This window comes from Macrobrachium nipponense, chromosome 19, assembly GCF_015104395.2.
Source record: "Macrobrachium nipponense isolate FS-2020 chromosome 19, ASM1510439v2, whole genome shotgun sequence".
Lineage (NCBI taxonomy): Eukaryota > Metazoa > Arthropoda > Malacostraca > Decapoda > Palaemonidae > Macrobrachium > Macrobrachium nipponense.
The window spans coordinates 56,081,301-56,101,281 of NC_061088.1; the positions used below are offsets into that span (position 1 = coordinate 56,081,301).

Genomic DNA, 19,981 nt, shown 5'->3' on the forward strand with positions numbered 1-19,981 from the left:
AACATTTTTCTTTGGTGGTAAACCAGTGTCGACGTTCGCCCTTCTATAACCAGGGTCTGTTGTCGCTCAGGGGCGACAGCCGCACTCTACGGGATAAGGAGTACAGTGGATGTTGCCTTTATTGATGTTTTTTATATTTCCATATAGTTTTCTTTTAACGTTCAAGGTTTGTTTTCAAGACTAAGCATACATATATGCACACATTTATGTTTGTAGCCCCTTGCATTTCAAGTTTCTAATATGTTAAGTGTAATGGGTCGCATTCTGATGTTCCGAAAAATAAGGGGGAATAGTGCGGACCGAATGCAGGTTCTCTGACGGAGAGAGAGAACGTACACGGTAAGTTTTTCCAAGGTTTGAAACTCGACCAGGATCATCCTATTCGCCAGTCATTATTTTTATTGTTAATCGTTATAAATTTTTAAATTTAATTGCAAATTAAAATTATTTTTATAACATATATTTTGCTTCACCATTATTTATGTTAAATTGCTCTCTTATGTTAATGCTTTTCGATAAACATACGGCCATTCAGTGCTGAATTGGAAATTGACAGTAAAAGGTTTGAAAGGTGTTACAGGAGGAAAACCTCAAAGCAGTTGCACTGTGAAACGATTGTTAGGAGAGGGTGGACAGTAAGATGGAAGAAAGAGAATATGAACTGAGTTACAGCAAAAGGAATAAAAGTGGTTGCAGCTAGGGGCCAAAAAAATGCTTCAAAGAACCTTAAGTAATGTCTGCATTGCACTGAATGAGGTGCACTGATGGCACTACCCCGCTACAGGGAACGCCACAGAAGAGAGTAGTGAGGCATAATCCCTACCCTAGGTTGGCAAGACCTTCTCCAAGAAAGAAATTACCCCAGAGGCCCTTTCACAGTAGAGTCAATAGAGGAAGGGGTGCGGGACGATAGACCGGCACCTCTAATAAGTTGCCTGGATGATTGGCTGGTGATAGCAAAGTCCAGAGAAAAATTACTTCAGGACAAACAGCTCCTTCTCCAGTTTTGTCACAGCTTGGGCACTGTGATAAATCGGGAGGTCGAGTTTGGATCCCGTACTTAGGGATGATTATGAAACAGTAAAGGACAAAGCTTTCCCTTCAGATCAGAGGATATAGAAATGCACAAGAAGTACATAGTGAATTCCTTCCTGGGAAAGGAAACGACCAGCAAAGCAGTGGCAAGTAGTTCTATGGATCGTGACTTCCTTGGAGGTTGGTTCCACACAGGATACTACACCTTCAGTCTTTACAATGGAAGATGAAAGAGTTTAGGTCACAAAGTGTAGATCAACCATACGAGCAGATTCCACTACTGACAGAGGTGAGGAAAGATCTACTGTGGTGAGTGCAAGACCACTATCTGACAGTAGGGGTACCACTTCAACAGTCCACTCCAGATCTACTGTTCTCGGATGAATCTCTCGAAGGTTGGGGCACTCAAATGGAAGAGCTGATGATTTCTGGAAAATGGAGTCAAAAGGCCAGAGAACTTCATATAAATGTGCTAGAACTAAAAGCAACACTTCTAGCACTACAGGAGCTCCGGGAGAGTAGTGTTGATGTCAGAAACAGTGGCAGAAGATTTACAACATCCATTGGACAATCTGGACGTATATGCATTTCCTCTGTTTTGTTTAATCCGCCAGGTTCTGAACAAGGTGATACGGTCTCAGAATCTCAAGATGACCCCGGTATCCCCCTTGTGGCGGAAGGCAGAATGGTGCCCGGACCTGGTAGAACTACCTCCCTGGAACAACCTATGTCAACCACCCGTGGAGAGGTACCACCAGTCGGTACAGTCCCTATCTCTTCACAGGTGGAGACTGTCAAGTGGCTCCCGTAAGCAAGAAGCTTTTCTCGAAAAGCAGCATCGCTGATGGCATGATATATCAGAAAGTCATCAACAGTTGTGTACCAGGGAAGGTGTCAGTCTACTGTGATCGATGTTGTAGACGGAGTCTTTTCCACTGGGAACTTTTATTCAACAGTTAGCCGATTTTCTGATATACTAAATACCTCAGAACAGAAAAACATCTTTCTGTACCGGCCATAAAGGGGTACAGGGTGACTCTAGCATTGGTTCTACAAATGAAAGGTGTAGACATTTCCTCTTCATGGGAAACAGCTGTTCATGAAGTTTTAAGCAAACCTGGGATCATAACTCTTACAAGTTTCATATTTGTTTTCCACTGACCACCTAAAAAATAAATAGAAAAAATAATCAAAGGCCAAAAGAAAATATATCCGGGATTTTGACTCTCCTACCTTTTAACACCTTAATCCATCTTCAGTTTCAGGACTTCTCTATACAGTGGTCTCCAAGGTGAAATGACCAAAATCTTTAGAAATTGACACGATACATTCAGTCTCTCACACGCCGCTTTTGTTTGGCCCAACAATAACTACTTCATCTGACAGCTTCCCACCCACCAAGAGGAGCTACAAGGAATGATTGTTGTTCTGTCACAATTTGACATTGGAACTACTTAGATATGCATCTGATCATCACTGCATTTCGGGTTGTCAGTTAATCAGAATGAGACGTAGACTGAAGGCCAGGTTTTTATGCAATTCTCTCGCCTCACTTCACCACTTCAGCTACTTGAATTTTAGAGGTGAGGCATGCCATCCATCGTCACCCTCCTTTGTTCTAAAAGCTATTGAGATCATTTTAAAAACATTCAAATGTTGTCAATGAATGTTTAATGTGACAGAAGAAAAGTGGAATGGGAGGAAAAGGAGAGAAAGACCAACCAATCAAGAACAATTAATTATGGCGAAATAACATTTTAGACCTAGGTACTTAAGTACACTAAAGCCTCGACGTGAGGTTGGTGTATATCTTCTTAAGAATTTAATAACATTTAAGAAAACCCATTTGTACGAAAGCCCATCTTTTAATCAACACCAAATTGGGTAAAAGGCCCTTCATACATTAGTAGTATCTTGAACTATTCTGTGTATCTCAATAAGATTTATTACAGGTTCAATGTTTTTCTTTTAATATGAAGGGATCCTTTGGACTAGCACAGAGATTTAACATGAGACTATTTCCAAGTATCTTGCAATATGTGTGCCAATAAGCAACCATTCAGCATTCAATGTAGTCTTGATGAATTTAATGAAAGGTTCCTGTTATCCTTTATCAAGAACTCGGAAGCAAACTGCTAAATTTTACACTACTGAGGGCAGGTCTATCGGCACCTCATTGCAAGTGATGAGGGTGGTCTGATTAGTGTCACAAATGAGTAGATATGGATTTATAAGATATAATTTGAACAACTTTACAGCCTAGGCTCATAAATAGTGCTGTATAAGTAATCCAGTAACAGTCAGGATCTTAAGACACAGTGAGTCTGGGGCCACTTCTTTCTGTGGCTCTAACTTTTAATCTACTGATATAACTACTATTTTACTTGAAAAAGGATAAAGACTTAATTTTTGTAGGTAAACTTTATTACCATATCACATAAAACTAAATCAATCTTTGGGAAAATCTTTTTTTAGAAGATAATAAATACCATATACTTCATTAGTACATAGACCACATTCACGGAATGACAAAAATGTCTGATACATAAAAAAATAAAACAAAAATCTTAATCTAGATAAATCAAATTTTTTGGATCTTGTTGTTGTTGTTGTTGCTGAAGTTGCTGCTGCTGATGATGCTGATGAAGGAGCAGAGAGGCTCTTGTAGCTGCTGAAATGGTGCCTGTGTGGGAGGTAGGTGGTTGTTGTGGAGGGAGGTTGATGGAGGAATCCAGGAGGGGGTTGGTGGCGGCAAGCAAATGTAGGTTGGCCCCTAAATTCTGGAGGTTAACCTGCACAGCTGGCGGTGCACCTGTAGACGAAGGAGGATACTCGTTACACCAGCCCCTGACACTTACCTGGAAGGTTCTTCGTTGTGAAGGGGAAGTTGCAAAAATGTTGCAAAACAGGCAGTTTCATTATTATATAAGAGAAAAATAACTCCAAAAATCTCATTTAAATGTCTTTAAACAGAGATGGGGACTGGGGAGAAGAATGAGAAAACGAATCTTGGTGATGTATTTAAAGCGTACCCAAGCACAAATCAAACTTTTACAAGTCAAATAGAAATTATGCCCTGTCAATAACCTGGAACAGAAAAATCAGCATTTAATAGCAATGTTAACATTTTTCGCAGATAGTGTAGTATACTTCTTAGCACAAGATAAACAGCATTATTAACTACTGGGAGACTGGCAGATAAAATATTTAATCACTCCTTTTAAAGTAGAAAAAAGTTAAGAAACACTAACAACTTGTCATCATATGTAACAAACAATGTTACAAACTGGTAAGAACCATTTATCTTGACCACAGCAATATTACTGTAAGGCACTTATATTACTTTTCATTCAATGAAAACACGGGCAAAAATATATAGGATTAATAATGCATTGTATTTTTACATCAGAAAATATAAAATGAAATTTATTGAACACAAATGTGAGAAGTGCATTTTAAAATGTATCCCTCCCAGGATGGTAAAGGCAAAGCAATGGATTGGTTATAGAAGCAAAGCTTTGTCACCAGGAACAAGATGCCAAGCAATCGCCAACTCAAGCACCCAAAAGCATAAAGCTCATATTAAAATAAACTATTTCAACTAAAGTTTTATCTCGAGGAAAATTTTCTGATCTCCCTTGCAAGATAGGTTTCATGGAGGTGATAGAGGAAAACTATGCCAATATTGTTGTGTATCACTATAACTGTGTTGAGTATTTCATATTTCAGTAACCTATAGTGGGGCCCAAGATAATTATGTAAACATGCGCCGCAGCTTGAAAAATCTCTGATAAAATACAGTTATGGTAATTCATTTGCCTGTGTTGTACTGCATTTTGTTTAGTTGCATAAACAAGGTGGAATTGGCCTTGGCAACAAGCATTTTGAGTATGAAAACTTAATATCAGAAATATAAAAGCAAAGAATACCTTCAAATGTCTAATACCACTGTACAAAGAAGAAAAACATTCCATCTTCACATTTTGCACAAAAATTTCAACTAAATATAGAATAAATTTTTCACTGGTAGAAAAACCTCTAAAAAAAATTGTGGGTAATGGTGGTAATGAAAAATAAGCAATGAAGAAGCGAAAAAGCAGTCCATATATGAGGGCTGTGCTTCTAGTCTTTTAGATTAAAATGATCACTACAGAAAAAAACTTCCAAAAAACAGCATGAAAATGTTCGACTGGTTTTGTTATAAATTTGGTATTTATAAAAAGACCACTGAAGAATGATATACATCGGACCAGATTTTTAATGTCCTCACACAAGATTTGGTATCCAGCTGTGGTTTAAATGGCTTGCATATCACTGTAGTCAACGCTGGTTTTAAAGTTTCTTCTAATGCCTATACATTAAATTAATTGTCCTTATATAATAATGACTTGCCGGTACCATTAACCATCTGGTTTTCTTTAACATCCATGATATGAAACATCTTAACTGACTGTATTCAGTTCAATGAAAGCAGTATAAAATTAACACAAGCAATTGATTAAAACAAATTTAAGTATAAAGTACCTTTCTCCATACATGATCTAAAACCATTTCTTTTGAAAAACGCTTTAACCAGTTATAGTTACAACTATTTCTTTTGAAAAATGCTTTAACCAGTTATAGTTACAAACAGTTTTACCATAAAAGGTTTGCATGAATAACAGTTATATATATCTAATTATTTTATTAATAAAAAGGTCTATATATACAACGTGAATACAAACTTCCAATAAGACGCAGTGTACAAATGAAAATCAAGAAGCTCCAAGTAGGCAAGTTATTTTTCATAACTGGAATGCATAACTTCCCAACTAATTTAAATAATGAATGAATCTTATTTTAAAGGGGGAAGGTCCTCCAACAATTTTTCACTAAGGCAACAATCTATTTACAGCTTTCTTAGGTTCTAGGAATCTGAAATCATATCTGCTATACACCTTTTAACAACTGAGAGAGCAATATATCACGGCAAGTAAACCAAATATAAGAAAACATAACATAAATCTGCTACTCGTACTATACGTATTTTAGCTTTGTGGTTGACATACGAAAATTAGGACTAAGCTTGTGGATACCAAAACTTTACAGAAGTGCATTTTCTGTTGAATGTTTCACCAGTTCAACATTTTCTACAAGCAGTCAATAATTTAAATTTCACGACAAAAAGTTAGCAATGGCTGTCTTTACGGCCACTTGAATTTGTGGAATACTGTATGCAACATTCACTAAAGGGTCATGCAGCACCAAAAGCTATACCACTGAAATATAACATCACTTATGGTACCATGTCAATACTGGGATATCTCATGATAAATATTGCAAATAAGTAAATGTAACTTCTAAAACAAAATTCATGGGGGAAAATACCAATATGGCACACTCTCTAAGCCTTCCATGCTGGGTAGGCTACAGCAACCATTAGCTTTCACCCTCCTAACACTGTCAATAGTAAAAAGCTTGAAAAGCATTTACAGTACGTACTATTAAACTACTTCCAATGTTCCAAGAGATGAAAACCAAAGTCTACATTTTAATCAATCTCAGTATTTTCAAGTTTTGTATTTTTCATACTTTCAACACTTTAATATCCCATACAAAGCAATAAATAAAATCCAAACACAAGAAAAAGGGAATAACAAATTTGTATCTACCATTCTTTTAACAGGAAATTAGTGTAAATATTTTCCTTAACAAAGTAAATTATTCCAAAACAAGATCATTCCTAAATCCTGTGCTATAAGTTGCTGTGTCTACTCCCCAACATTTTAGGATTAACAATAACCTTGCCAATCTGGCATTTACTTTTTACAATATCAATAAACATACTTTGCTTAGCTATAAATAATTTCATGTAAACTGTACCAAAAATACCAATATATCTTAATTTAAAAATGTACATTATAAAAAACTAATATCCCATTTGCAATTTGACTCATGTAATCAAATGAATAAGGGGCAGATTTCATCGTAACTATATCGTATCTGAGAATTTGGTTGTTCTATTTGAAGTACGAAACACATTTTAGGTTAATATAATACATGAACACGGTGCCATAAGGAGCTACAATTAATGGGAAAAATCACATTCCTTCATAAGGTATTTGGAGTGGTTTAGTTTTAAGGCAGTCAGGAGCAACACAAAATTTTGAAACTACTATAAATTAAATAATTCTTTATACTGTACAAGATTAAGTACTGATATAATCAACTGATATTAGCTATATGATTTTATGAAAGACCTTAATATTTTTTGTCATTTTTTAACCTGAAAAATTTTCCTTGGACAATTTTGCCATGTTCTAAAATAAACTTCCTATGAAGGTAGAGGTACTGAGAAAGGGCAGCGAATGTAACAAAAGCTTGCAGCCAAACATCCCAAAGGTGTGGGCGAGCGAGCGCAACTCCTGACCACCAGTGAGAGCCACACTCACCGAGCTGGGTTAGTGTCACACTGGGTCACGCACGGCAGCAGAAGCAGCAGGAGCAGCATCAGCAGCACCAGTAGTAGGGTTCTACTTGGAGGTGGGGTTGGCAGCCATGGGAGGGATACCTGGGAATGCCGCTTGTACAGCACCTGGTCCGCTGGTGGCACCTGGCAAGGAATACTGGGGCCGGAAGTTGGCAAAGTTTGTGTTGCCCAATGCTGGGAGCTGGCCTGTTGGTGTGTAGCCTCCAGGGAATGTTGTAGAGATTTGACCTGAAAGATGATACATAAGAAGGGGGTTATCTTACTTTCATAATTTATAATGTGGTGTAGGGAAATGCATTCATGAAATCAATACCCAATACTAAAGATTTACAAGTTAATACTATACTTATCACTAAGATACAGACTCAGCCTCAGTATAGCATTAAAATTTTCCAATATTCACAAGGGTGGTTATTTAACAGTATTGCTCATAAGATATTGAAATGCGAGGGAAAACTCCACTTTACATGCTCCATAGGTGCCAAGTACTTTACTAAAAGAGCATTGACAATATGCTCAAAGTTTTTGAAAATCCCAGAACAATCTTCAAAACACCAAAATCCATGCAGTCCCTGGTTATTGGCAATCGGGTTTTACGACACTTGTCTAGCAACAATAATAACTGGATTTTCGGTGCTGATCCCCAGTTATCAGCAATGTTATTGCCGAATTTTGGGTTATCATCATGTCATCAGGAACGGAACTCCTGCTGATAACCAGAGGACTGTCTGTCCTATATTCTTTATTTCCAAAATGTATATTATGCATGCCTTTCTACCCTTACAAATTAAAGTGATTGAGATTTGGCTGACTGAGATTGAGAATTTCAATGCTTTGGCATTTTTCAGTAATACAGTAATGTCAGTTGAAAAGAAAATTCATGTTAATATTCTGAAAATAGCTATTTAGTTTTAATTAACGAAAGACTTCCCTATCCAGGTAAAATTTAAAATTTTTCTTCTAAACTGAACGAAAAACAATTGAAAATTGGGTTATTGTAAGGGAGCTTATAGAAATATAATAATTTTACTCTTGTCTTGAATATTATGATTAGTTTACGTATGCATCATTCATTAGATTTTCTTGCTACCAGGCATCATCACAGTCCAGTAACAATACAATGCTTCCCCACTTTAATGTGGGAAAAGGTTCCAGAACCCACAGTGGAAATGCAAAATTCCCTCTAAAAATACTTATAAACTGGCTTATAACTGCCTAATGTCCAGTACCCCTTAAATTAAAATGTTTGTAACTGTCTATTTTAACATTTTACTGCTTAATTTGATAGTTAAAACAAAAATATACCTTAAATTATCATACTAAAATAAAAAATACACCCCAAAGTAACCTTACAGTATTACAGTACTCTCCTACTACTGCTATTAAGTAGGCTATATACACCCCTAAAATGCCATTTCAAGGTCATGTTAAAAAATTATATACCAGCCAACAACTGTCATTTTAAGTATCCCCCTACCATCCAGATACACATTTTCTTTGGCCTACATAACTTTGCGCATCATTCTGTGGCTACAATTTATGTATATTGATACTTTCCGGTGTAGTAAGATGATTTTGAAATGATCTTCACTGCACAAGTACATATTTTTGGATTGTACTATTGTACAGAGCATATCTAAAATACATGGGTAGTTTAGAACAACGGGGCACATACATACCTCCAAACAGAAAGCTAGGTTTGTTATGCCATGTTAGTATTTACGTGATTCAGTACAAATACATTTATGATAAAAAAAATTATTTATTACACTAAGTTCTTGGTTTACGTTGTATTGTGCTAGTCCTTGCCATCTCCCATAAGTTTATTAAAAATTCTTCTGACGTCTCTTTCTCTCTCTCTTTTCCATATATATCATACTTTAAAGTGGAAACATGGCAAAATATCCATAAATTTCACTTAAAAAATCCATTTACATATACAGTATTCCCCCCGTATTTGCAGGGGATGTGTACCAGAACCCCCCCCACCCCCCCCCCCCCCCAAAATAAATAGTTGAATTCCCTGTAAAAATAGCTTAAAACTGCATATTTTTTTAAATTAAAATTAAAGAAAAACCTGTTACATTTTTTGTTTTTTATAGTGGTGGTTTTTTTAGAGTTTTATTGCAAAAACGTTATTTTATGATGAAAATGATAAACACACAGGAATTTGTGGATATTTCTCGTAGATCTATACCAGGCAAATTTTCCACGAATAATGGGGGTATATGTTCCAGAAAGAAATCTGCAAATACGGGAGGGTTCACTGTATTGCATTGAATTTCTTACATAGGCAACTTAAAACCTCCAGGCTTCAGTACAGTTGCAAATTTTTCTGTGATGTATACATGTAATCCTCTCTCTCTCTCTCTCTCTCTCTCTCTCTCTCTCAATGAAATGTGAATCACTGTATCACAAACTTTTATGTATAAAATTATAAAAAATAATTCCATTAATAAATTAGGCTTTTTATATCAACTAAATTATTTTCTGTAATAATTCTTTTGGTAATAAACATCATCAGCTGATTCTCGGAGTAAACAAAAGAAAACAAAATACACTTGACTACTGCATTTTGCTGTATTTTACATACAATAACATTACATTACGGTACTGTAATTAGTAAAATACATAATTTTTAATGAAATGTACTATTCATTCACAAAATATAGTTTTGTGCTGCAGCCATAATAGGAAAGATCTCTCTCTTTCTCTCTCTTGTGGGTCAGTACTGTACTGTACATGATTTACTATTTTCAATATAAATATTAATGTAAACAACAATATTATAATTTCATTAAAGAAAATACTATAGTGAATTAGATTTCAATTTATAAATTAAAAAAATTATGTAAGAATGAAGGAAAGCCTAATCTTCTCTTTCCAACTCCAGGTACTAAGGCTGTCATATATATCAAGTAATGTGACAGGAGGGGAAGGAGCAGTTGAGTTGTTGCCATTAAGTGTACATTCTCTCTCTCTCTCTCTCTCTCTCTCTCTCTCTCTCTCTCTCTCTCTCTCTCTCTCTCTCTCTCCCCTTTACTGAGACAAGAGAATTTTTATAGTACATGTTACTATATGTTTATTAATACTTTCAAATAATAATAATATAACTGTAATTACAAAATTCATGTGATAGTATTTTAAAGAAATACAATAACCTATCCCTTTCAGTTTTGAATAAGGATACTCTCTCTCTCTCTCTCTCTCTATTGCCAAATAAGATATGTATGTCATAGTGGTAACGCCCTCTGTTTCAAGATGCCGCTGCTATGCAGATGGCAAGCCATGAAAATCAAGATATGCAAAGTAGAAAAAGTAAATATGCATCTTTTCCATGAATCTTTTAAAAAATAAACTTCAAAAGAATTGTCCAGCATGCTGTAATTGGATCTATAGGTAACTCAAGCATTCTTTTAGTGATATGAGCACCTCTTTCTTGATTCTTTTTATTCAACCTGAGACACTGAAAACTGAAATACAGGTTGAAAACAACTATTGTACAAATGTTGCCTGATGGTTCCCAGCCACATCTCACCAGCATTACTTTTCAAATCTTATAAAAAGTTCCCAGGTCATTCTTATTTAGATTATCCTTCTATCTTTAATTAAAATTTTCCTTTATCATTTCAATACCGATGTAATTGTTCCATGTTTTGCCAGAGAGAGAGAGAGAGAGAGAGAGAGAGAGAGAGAGAGAGAGAGAGAGAGAGAGAGAGAGAGAGAGAGAGAGAGAGAGAGAGAGTTTTTAGTGTTACATGTTTTGCTAAATTACAAAATGTTTTCTTAGCATTTAGTGGGTTTTTCTAATATCATATGTTCTTTGCTTGTTTAGAATAGAATACGTACAGGATTTAAGCCACAGGCTAAAGTGTTAGGTTTGCTTGTTTGGCATTAGTCTTTGGCAGCTCCTTAATTCCTACTCTTGTTACATGCTAAATTTTGTAACAATTTTTTCTATCTCATCAAACTGAACTGTCCAACTTAGCAAGACAATGCGACTTGTCAGACTGATCACCACTATAGATCAGCACACAGATGTATGATGCCTAATAGAGGAAGAATTTTGGGTTGAGCTGAAATGGAAACCGTTAAGAGTGGTTAGAATCCTTTTTTGTGTAACTTTTGAAATACATTCCTCCAAGGTTGCTTGAAACTACTATGGCAGACGTTCTAGGTGATGACAAAAGCTAAGACGCTGCATTACAACTCTGAAAAGCCATATACTAGAGAAAGAAAAATTACCAAAACAGCAGGCACTGTTGAAAGGAGAAAGGATGAATATCAACCTTCATGGGAGGAATAGCGCTGCAACATGAGCAATGGATAACAGTTACACGATTGAAACAGCAAGCAAATCAAGTAAAAGCATATCAAATAAAATAGCAGGAACAGAAACCACAAAGGTGAAGGCAGCGGAAAAGGAGTTCTATAATAAGAATACGAGAACTGGAGGCACTGCAGGCACAGGTAAAGTACGAAGTGCCAAGCCAGTGCAAGCTAGGCCTGATCTAAAGGGAGTCAAAGTGGTAAAAAATGTCAGAACCACAGGAACAGGCAGGCCAGTAGTGATGTCAGCACCCAACTGCAGAAAGATGGCACTGGCAGCAGACACAACATAAAGAGAAAATGCAACAAGCAGACATGTTAAAGATTCCAAGCAACATGGCAGGAAATGACCCAGAAACCCCATCAGGTCACAAAGCAATGTCCACAAGATGACTAGATACAAAGTAAGAACTATGCTACTGCTGGTGAGCAAGGCTGGATCCATTATTAATACCTGAGATATGAGTCTGCAATAGACTGGTAAACAGGAGGGTGGAGTCAACCACTAGGTACAGCAAGTAGGACAGCTGATGAATGAGTGAGCAAAGTCAGAGTTTAAAAAATCTAAGTACTTTATAAATAAACGCAGTAAAGTACATGAAGTACATGTGGTTTTGCCATATTCAGATGTTGCTTTTTCCTGCGAAACATTTTGCAGCCTGCTCATCATTTGGTGGTATACTTTCTTAACACCTTCATGAAGGATGATTGAAAATATAATTTGATTCATAGAATTACACTTAAAATAAGCGACTTCTTAACAAGTCAACAACTGTACCACTCGTCAGTTAGGGCAACTAATCTGGTAAACAAATGTCTTGATCCGATTGTTTGTGTCAGTGCTTTGGGCTATTTATTCAAGTGTTTGCATGCAGTAGCAAGTGGTGATTAATGTAAGAAATTGTACTGAATTTTCACAAAAACCTGGTTGGATGGATGATGATTCGTGCTTAAACTACTTAACTTTTGCCCCTAAACCTATTAGTTTAAACCTAAATTACATGTGCCTTATCGGTGAAATCTACTGAAACTGAGAGTGGCATTGGAAGATTAGCCTTGTATCATCTACCTAAAGACTGAAACCTGCACATTAAGCATATCCTTAAGCAATCTACCGAAAATGCCTCTCTCACTATACACAATACTGTATGTGATGAGATCATGTTTTGGGATAAAATTTTCATGGTCAATAATACACAAGTACAATCAACGCACATAAACTTCGAACCAAACCCTATTACATGATGAAATATGTGATCGGACTTTTTCTGTGACTCCCGGCATGAATGGTCTGCATTTCCTCATTCTATGGTACATCTGGCATTGTTGACAGTCTGGGAGTAGCGTCTCATCGCTCGTCTAGACTACTAAGGGAGGAAAAGTTGTCAAACAAGAAGGGTGTCGACTCATTTGCTCTCGGCCTATCCTCCTAGTGGGTTATTTCTACATTTTGTGCTCTTGCACACTTGATGATTAAATATAACTAAGAATTCCTTATCAGTTGTAAAGAAGACCGAGACTGTTACATAATGGAGAGCTGGATAGTTGATGAGAGCCATAGCAAAAGAGATGGGTTTTGCCATAAGGATCCTCTCCTTATGGTGCAACCGCGATAAAATGGCTGACTTAGAAACTGCATTACAATGGAAAAAAGGCTCTGGAAGATGAGGACTTAAAGGAAAGAACATAATGAAAACGATGGTTATGAAACACCCATTAATGCCAGCAAAAATACAGAAGTAAATAATCCCATTTTACTTGGTAATGTATCAGAAAGAACTGTACAACATCTTTTGCATAAAGACCTTGGTCTCCCGTCTCATGTTGCAGCAAAGAATGAAATTTTGTAGAGAACATTTGCATTGGACTGAAAAAGACTTGGAAAGAGTTGTATAGTACAGGAAGTCCCCAGCTCACGACAGTTTCTGCTTACTACGTTCCAAGTTTGCAACACTTTTCAATTATATTCATAAAAAATTATTTATAGTTCATGACACGTTCTAGGGTTGCAATGCCAATCCGATGGAAGAAAAGTGACTCCAAAAAGGCAAATTACTGTATATACGAGTAATATTTGACTGCACGTTCAACCCCATTTTTACTGAATGTATTAGGATTTTAAGCATATATCCCTTATAATGTTGAATGATTGAATCTGGCAATAAGCCTAAGCTATGTTAGCAGTCACTTCTGAAGCCTAGTCTAAGATTCTGACATATAAAACTAAGAAGCTAAAAGCTTAGAACATGCTTATAGAATGCATAAAAAAATGATATTGTTATGATACAATAAAGTTTGTTCATACTTACCTGGCAGATATATATATAGCTGTATTTTCTGAAGTCCGACAGAATTTAAAAAACTTCCGACACACGCAGTGGTCGGCCAGGTGGTTAGTACCCATTCCCGCCGCTGGGAGGCGGGTATCAGGAACCATTCCCATTTTCTATTCATAATTTTTATTTCCACTGTCCCCTGAGGGAGGTTGGTGGGTACTTGATTACAAGTATATATATCTGCCAGGTAAGTATGAACAAACTTTATTGTATCATAACAATATCATTTTGTTCATGAAACTTACCTGTCAGATATATATATAGCTGAATCCCACCGTTGGAGGTGGGAAGGGACAGAATAGAAGGATTTTGGGAAACAAATGCATGCAGATGATTTACATCTTGGTTCCACCTGTTAGCATAGCCGACTTCGTGATTACTGTCACCCAAGTCTGCTTCTGCTTTACTAGAGTTGCCAGCGAGGTAAGAGACCTATAAAGCTGGTTGCACTCCCAGATGATCCTGTCCCCCAACGGGGGCGTGACCACAATGTGACTAGACCATATTGAACCATACCATGAGGGCTAAGAAGTAAATAAATATATATATAAATAAATATATATCACCACCTGACCAACCTAGCCAAAGTTAAGGTGTGTGAACTAAAGGCTTAAGAGTTAAGAAGTCGCCGTTGTCGGCGACTCAACAACTAAATTAAAGAGCTCTTCCTAACCATTTTCTACAGGATAGGATGAGTGGTACTTCTTGCCCCCAAGATTGTGTCTTTGCAGACAACGTATGGCCCTAGCGAGCAGCAGATCTCATATGCCATCTTCACATCTCGCAGGGAGTGTGAAGTGAACACAGAGTTGCTTCGCTAAAACATGGTACTCAGGATGTTGCTGAGTGCCATGCTCTGTTGAAATGCTTCCGAGGCCGCGCCCCTCACCTCGTGAGCATTCAGATAAAAAGATTTTTTTCAAATCTTTGTGGCAAAACACAATGAAGGAGCCATTTTTTTTTTTTTTTGAAAGAACTCCCCCTTAACACTAAAGCCAGGCTGTTCTTCGATATGGGCAAGTTCTTGTCTTTTTCGGAACACTGCAGATTGCCCAAGAATGACTTCGACTTTCTTGAGTTTTATGTAGATAAAACTTGAGAGACCTGACAGGGCACAGGACTCTCTCTGGCTCCTGCCCACTAACTTGTGCCATCCTTGCTTCCAAGCTCCTGGCCCAAGGACAAAACGGGTTTCCATTCTTAGGCCACAACGAAAGGCTTAGAGAGCACACCGCCTTGTGTTCTCTAAAGCCAAAACTTGTGACGATGGCTTAAAATCTCACTAACCCTCTTTGTCGTATCTAGGGTGGTTAGAAGAAGGCCTTCCTGATCACATGCAAGAAGTTAACAGGTAGGAGAGGTTCGAATGCTTTGACATCAAGAACTTCAGACTACGTCTAAGTTCCATATTGAAAGCTTCGATCTGGACATGCACAGTCAGTCCGTCTGTACTAAAGTCAGGTGACCGACCAGTTGACCAGTCAGACGAATCAAGGACAGCAAGGCTGTACCCTGAAGACCATAAGGCACTTATTCTTCGCTGAAGGATGAGTGTCTGGACTGCCTGGGCGATTCAATCTAAGCAAACCTTGGGGGGTTGTATCACGCAACCCAACGTCGTCAGCGAATCAACTCCTGACTCGAGCTTCTGGTGCCAGGAGAAAGGAGCAAGGAGCAAAAAGGCGATTCAGTCCGAAGGAAGAATGGCCTTGACAGTCCAACCTGGTCTCATGTTACACGATCATCGGGGGTGTATAAACGCAACCGACTTCAACAAGAAACTCAGGGCTACTATATGTCGCCTGATCTCGCACGAGTGTCTGACTCCGAGAAAACAGGTGAGACAAAAAGTAGATGGTGAGCGAGTTTCGAGATTCCACAGAAAACATACAAAGATCGTGAAAGGGCCTTGTTGTTTAGACAAGACGCCAAATCTCATCGAGCCAAAGGAAAAAGCCGTCAAACAACCATAATTTTGCGGTATTCTGTTAATAGTTGTGACTGCCAGCTTATCCCATTCTTCAGACGGAAATGGAAGACGGTAATCTTATTCCTGTCCCCCAACATCTCGATAGTCTGAACGTTGTCAGACTCAGAGCGGAGAGGTTATAGGTTACCTTTCGAGTTAGAGTAGACCGACTCTCGGAAAAGGTCCTTGGAAAGTGAACTAGGAAGGATGTGGCCCTCTGTGAATCCAGGATCCTGAAGGCCAACATGGGGCGATCAGCGTCATTGTCGCTCCCTGTGACGTCATAAATCCTCATTACATTTCCTAAAGCGATTGAAAAAGGGGAAAGAGACTAAACATCCATCCCCGTTCAATATCATATGGAAAAAATGTCGTTTTTAAGGTGGGCACGCTTTAGATCCCGGGAATTCCCAGAAAGGAGTCGAGGAAATGGGAGCAGAGAAGAAGAAGCCTCTTCGTCCTCAACATATCGAAGAGAAGAAATGAAAGGGCGTCCCTAAAGTCTCCACAACTCTCAACATACTTCTAAAGAAAGATTCCACTCGGAAGTCAAAAGTTGCTGCTGTCGATCGAGAGCGATTCGTACGGACTTTTGCAATCCTGTAACGAACCTCTAGAGGATCGTTACATTCTACGCCTGTTGTTATAATAGGCTCTTTCTCGTAAACTCGAGCAGGGACCGAGAGAAGATACTTCTTAAGATATGAGAGAGCTGTGGAATATCAGAGTTGATGTGGGACCACTGGTTCCAAAAACTCGTTTCCGTAGGACTGGAGGGACGGACCGAATTGCATTTACTTCTTTCAGAATTAAGATCCAGGACATCTGAAACCATATCCAGATGTCCGGCCACCTTCTTTCCATCATGACGCACTGAGAGATGTTCAGAATAATTCCTAGATCTTGAATAATATTTCAGTTTCCGGGAGTAGGAAAAAAAAACTGTTGGTCTGAATTGCAGTCTATTCGCGGGGAAACAAACTTCTTCAGGAAGGAAATGGTCCCCAGCAAGCTCATCCATTCCCTCCCCGAGTATGCTTACTTCCCTATAAGGCTGCGCTTTGCCTAAGCAGGAGAGCATAAAAACGTGCAATGTTGCGGTAGACTCGTAGTTCTTATAACCGTGCGGTAACGAGCACCGAAGGATTGAGATAACTCTGTTGAACATAGTAGGCAAAACGAATGCAACGTTTATTCATTCACAGTAAGAAATCCCCCTCAATCCTTAGGCTAAAGTCCGTGATTGATAGGACAGAGATACAGTTTAGTCAGGTCATCCAGCAGGAGAAGTAAACGCCAGCACAGAATAGGCGGTTACGTCAGTCCAATCCCGCAGGAGAGGACGTACCGCCAGCACAGAGATACGGTTAGTCAGTCAATCCCCGCAGGAGAGAGAGACGTAACCTACAGAGGCATGACAGCGGCACGATCTGTTTTTTTTACTGGCTCGGTTGGGGTACTTGCACAGTCAAGACACAGCAGCAAGCCAGCCAAGCTTTACGAACGTCGTCTCTTAAACTTTATGTCTGGGTTGCCAGCTACCCTATTCTACGAAGAAATAGGTCCGTTATTTTTTGAGCAAAAAGACGACTCTCAAGTCTGGTATATTTAAGCGAAACAGAAAACGCTAAATATATAGATGCGTTTGTGTCGTCAGAACACTACCATACAACGGTAAAAGATAAATCGGAAACTCCTGGAAGGCTGCAGGTGGGAGTAACCGGATTAAATGGTCCCCCCTTAAAAATAAATAGACAATAGACCTCTCGGTTGCCATCCGAAGAAGGTAAACTTCAGCAAGCGTGTATGACTTGAACCAAACCAGTAGTAAAAATAGAACGCAAGGCAAATATTTTAATTATATCACAATAAAGTTTGTTCATACCTTACCTGGGCAGACATATATATAGCTGAATTCGGAAATACAGCTACATACTATCTGACAGGCAAGTTTCATGAACAAAACTTAGAGAAATCGAAGCAGACAGCTAAGCTTCTTATGTTATTGGACATAAGCGTTCATTGACGTTAGTCTACAAGTCTATTTCTTGTACGAGTCTGGCGAATGACGAATGAGAGCTTCTTCCGAATCTTGTCAATAAGAGCTTATTCGCTTACGTAATATCAAGTTAAAGAGATGCTTGTCAATGAGAACTAACCCATTTACGGGACAAGAGATATTTGTCAATGAGGGGATACCCACTTACTTGACAAAACGATAGAAATATTGTCAATGGGGGAAAGTCACTGAATTGACAAAACGTAATCCAGGAAGTCGAGCATTTTTTATTTTTCCGATTTCCCGTTTCTCAAACGAAGAAAGGGGCAAGAATCCTGTTAGAGACAGGGCTTACCAGCAGGTAGAAACGACGATGTTCAATTCGGCAGCGTAGTCCCGACTAGAAACTAACAAAATCTTATCCATCTGAAAAAACCCAAAACCCTTCAGATGGGCTAAAAAGCTTGCAAAATTATCCTGGGAAGAGGAAGAAACTCTCCAACCAGCTTCCTCTCCCGTATCACAACTAATGCCTGCTAAAGCTTAAAATTTATTGGCAGTATGGCAAAGGTGGCAAAGGAAGTCCTGTCTTGCGCTTTTCCTGAAGAGCGTCCTTTTGATGAATGCCTTTGCAAGAATCCTACTGAAACGTCGCCGAGGACGTTCGAGCCTTTACATAACCCGTAACTGCCTTATCGCAAAGTCTGGACTGCGGTAGAGAAAACGAGATCTTCCCTTGAGCTTTCCTTAACTCCATCCACCTTTGCGAAAAGCAATATAATATTGACAGAGACCTCTTGAATTCACGAAACCCGAGGTCTTGCTGGGTTTCGAAGACGAAGTTGTCTGGTTTCACTTTAAGCTTCCTCCGAAGCACTGCTTACTTCACATTCTTGAGGCTCAAATCTTAAACAAGAGCTTGAAGTCTGAAGAGTTCAACAGAAACGTTCCAGGTCCAGGAGACAAACCTGGTCGTGCACGCCTGGCGTTTGCGCTCGCGGCGTCCATTTGCGAGGACGCTCCGGCGTCCCTGGCGCTGCGCCAATTGGCGTCCATACCGAGCGTCACCCGTTCAAGCCCGGAGCGTCAAAAGAAGCGTTGCAGAAAAAGCGTCACGCTCCCTGACAGGCGTCAAAACATGCGGGAGACGGAAGAAACTGCCTTCCTTTTTTCATAATTTCTCGGGTGGAAAGACGATACACGTTGGATCAGGTCGACCGTTCGCCTTCTTAACTTCTTCTCACTGAAACGCAATAACGAGAAGTGTGAGGGGAACGTTTTGAAGGCGTCCTGTATTCTATAAAGCAGTTTCTATTCAGGAGGGGGCGCGATAGGCAAGTCTCCTTCGAGATTCCGTGCAACGGATGCAACGATCTTTCCGCAGCCTGGGGAAACGTCAACAATGTTTGCTGAAAAGGTTGCCGGTTGTTCCCCCACCCCCCCCCACCCCCCCCCCCCCCCCCGCCCCCCCCCCCCCACACCCACCCCCCCCCCCCCCCCCCCCCCCCCCCCACCCCCCCCCCCCTAACGCATGGAAGGGACGCCAGATCGATGTTGGGTTCCCCCGTAACCCGTCCTTTCGGCTCCGGCTTTCGACATGCCCTCATCCCTAGTCCTGTGGGATCGTCCGACCACGAGGTCGCCAGGGCCTAGAGGCGGTTATGGGCGGGGACCGGAATCTGAACGTTCCCCTCCTGACGAGGAGAGATGGGACGTTGGAAGCCACCGCCTTCTTCCTAAAGCTTCTTAGAGGGCCGCGAGTCCTTCCGAGAGCCCAACCCTTCCAAGCCTTTTGCGGCGGGTAAGGACGCCTCGGAGGAGGGACCGAGAAAGCAATCCTTCAG

General features: G+C 39.3%; 1 protein-coding gene across 11 annotated transcripts in view; it reads right to left on the bottom strand.

Annotated features, from left to right (window-relative positions):
- Positions 1–3,441: 3,441 nt before the first annotated feature.
- The window catches only part of LOC135217153 (chromodomain-helicase-DNA-binding protein Mi-2 homolog), a 272,789-nt gene continuing 256,249 nt past the window's right edge, over positions 3,442–19,981 (bottom strand). For 10 of the 11 annotated variants that reach the window (XM_064252898.1, XM_064252891.1, XM_064252884.1 and 7 more), the window contains exons 34-35: positions 7,610–7,732; positions 3,442–3,847 (exon numbers count right to left, since the gene is read on the bottom strand). In XM_064252898.1, coding sequence (XP_064108968.1) covers positions 3,603–3,847; positions 7,610–7,732 — 368 coding nt within the window. In that variant the 3' untranslated portion in view covers positions 3,442–3,602. Of the gene's footprint in view, positions 3,848–7,466; positions 7,733–19,981 lie in introns of all 11 variants that reach the window. The other variant, XR_010315081.1, reaches the window with a different exon arrangement.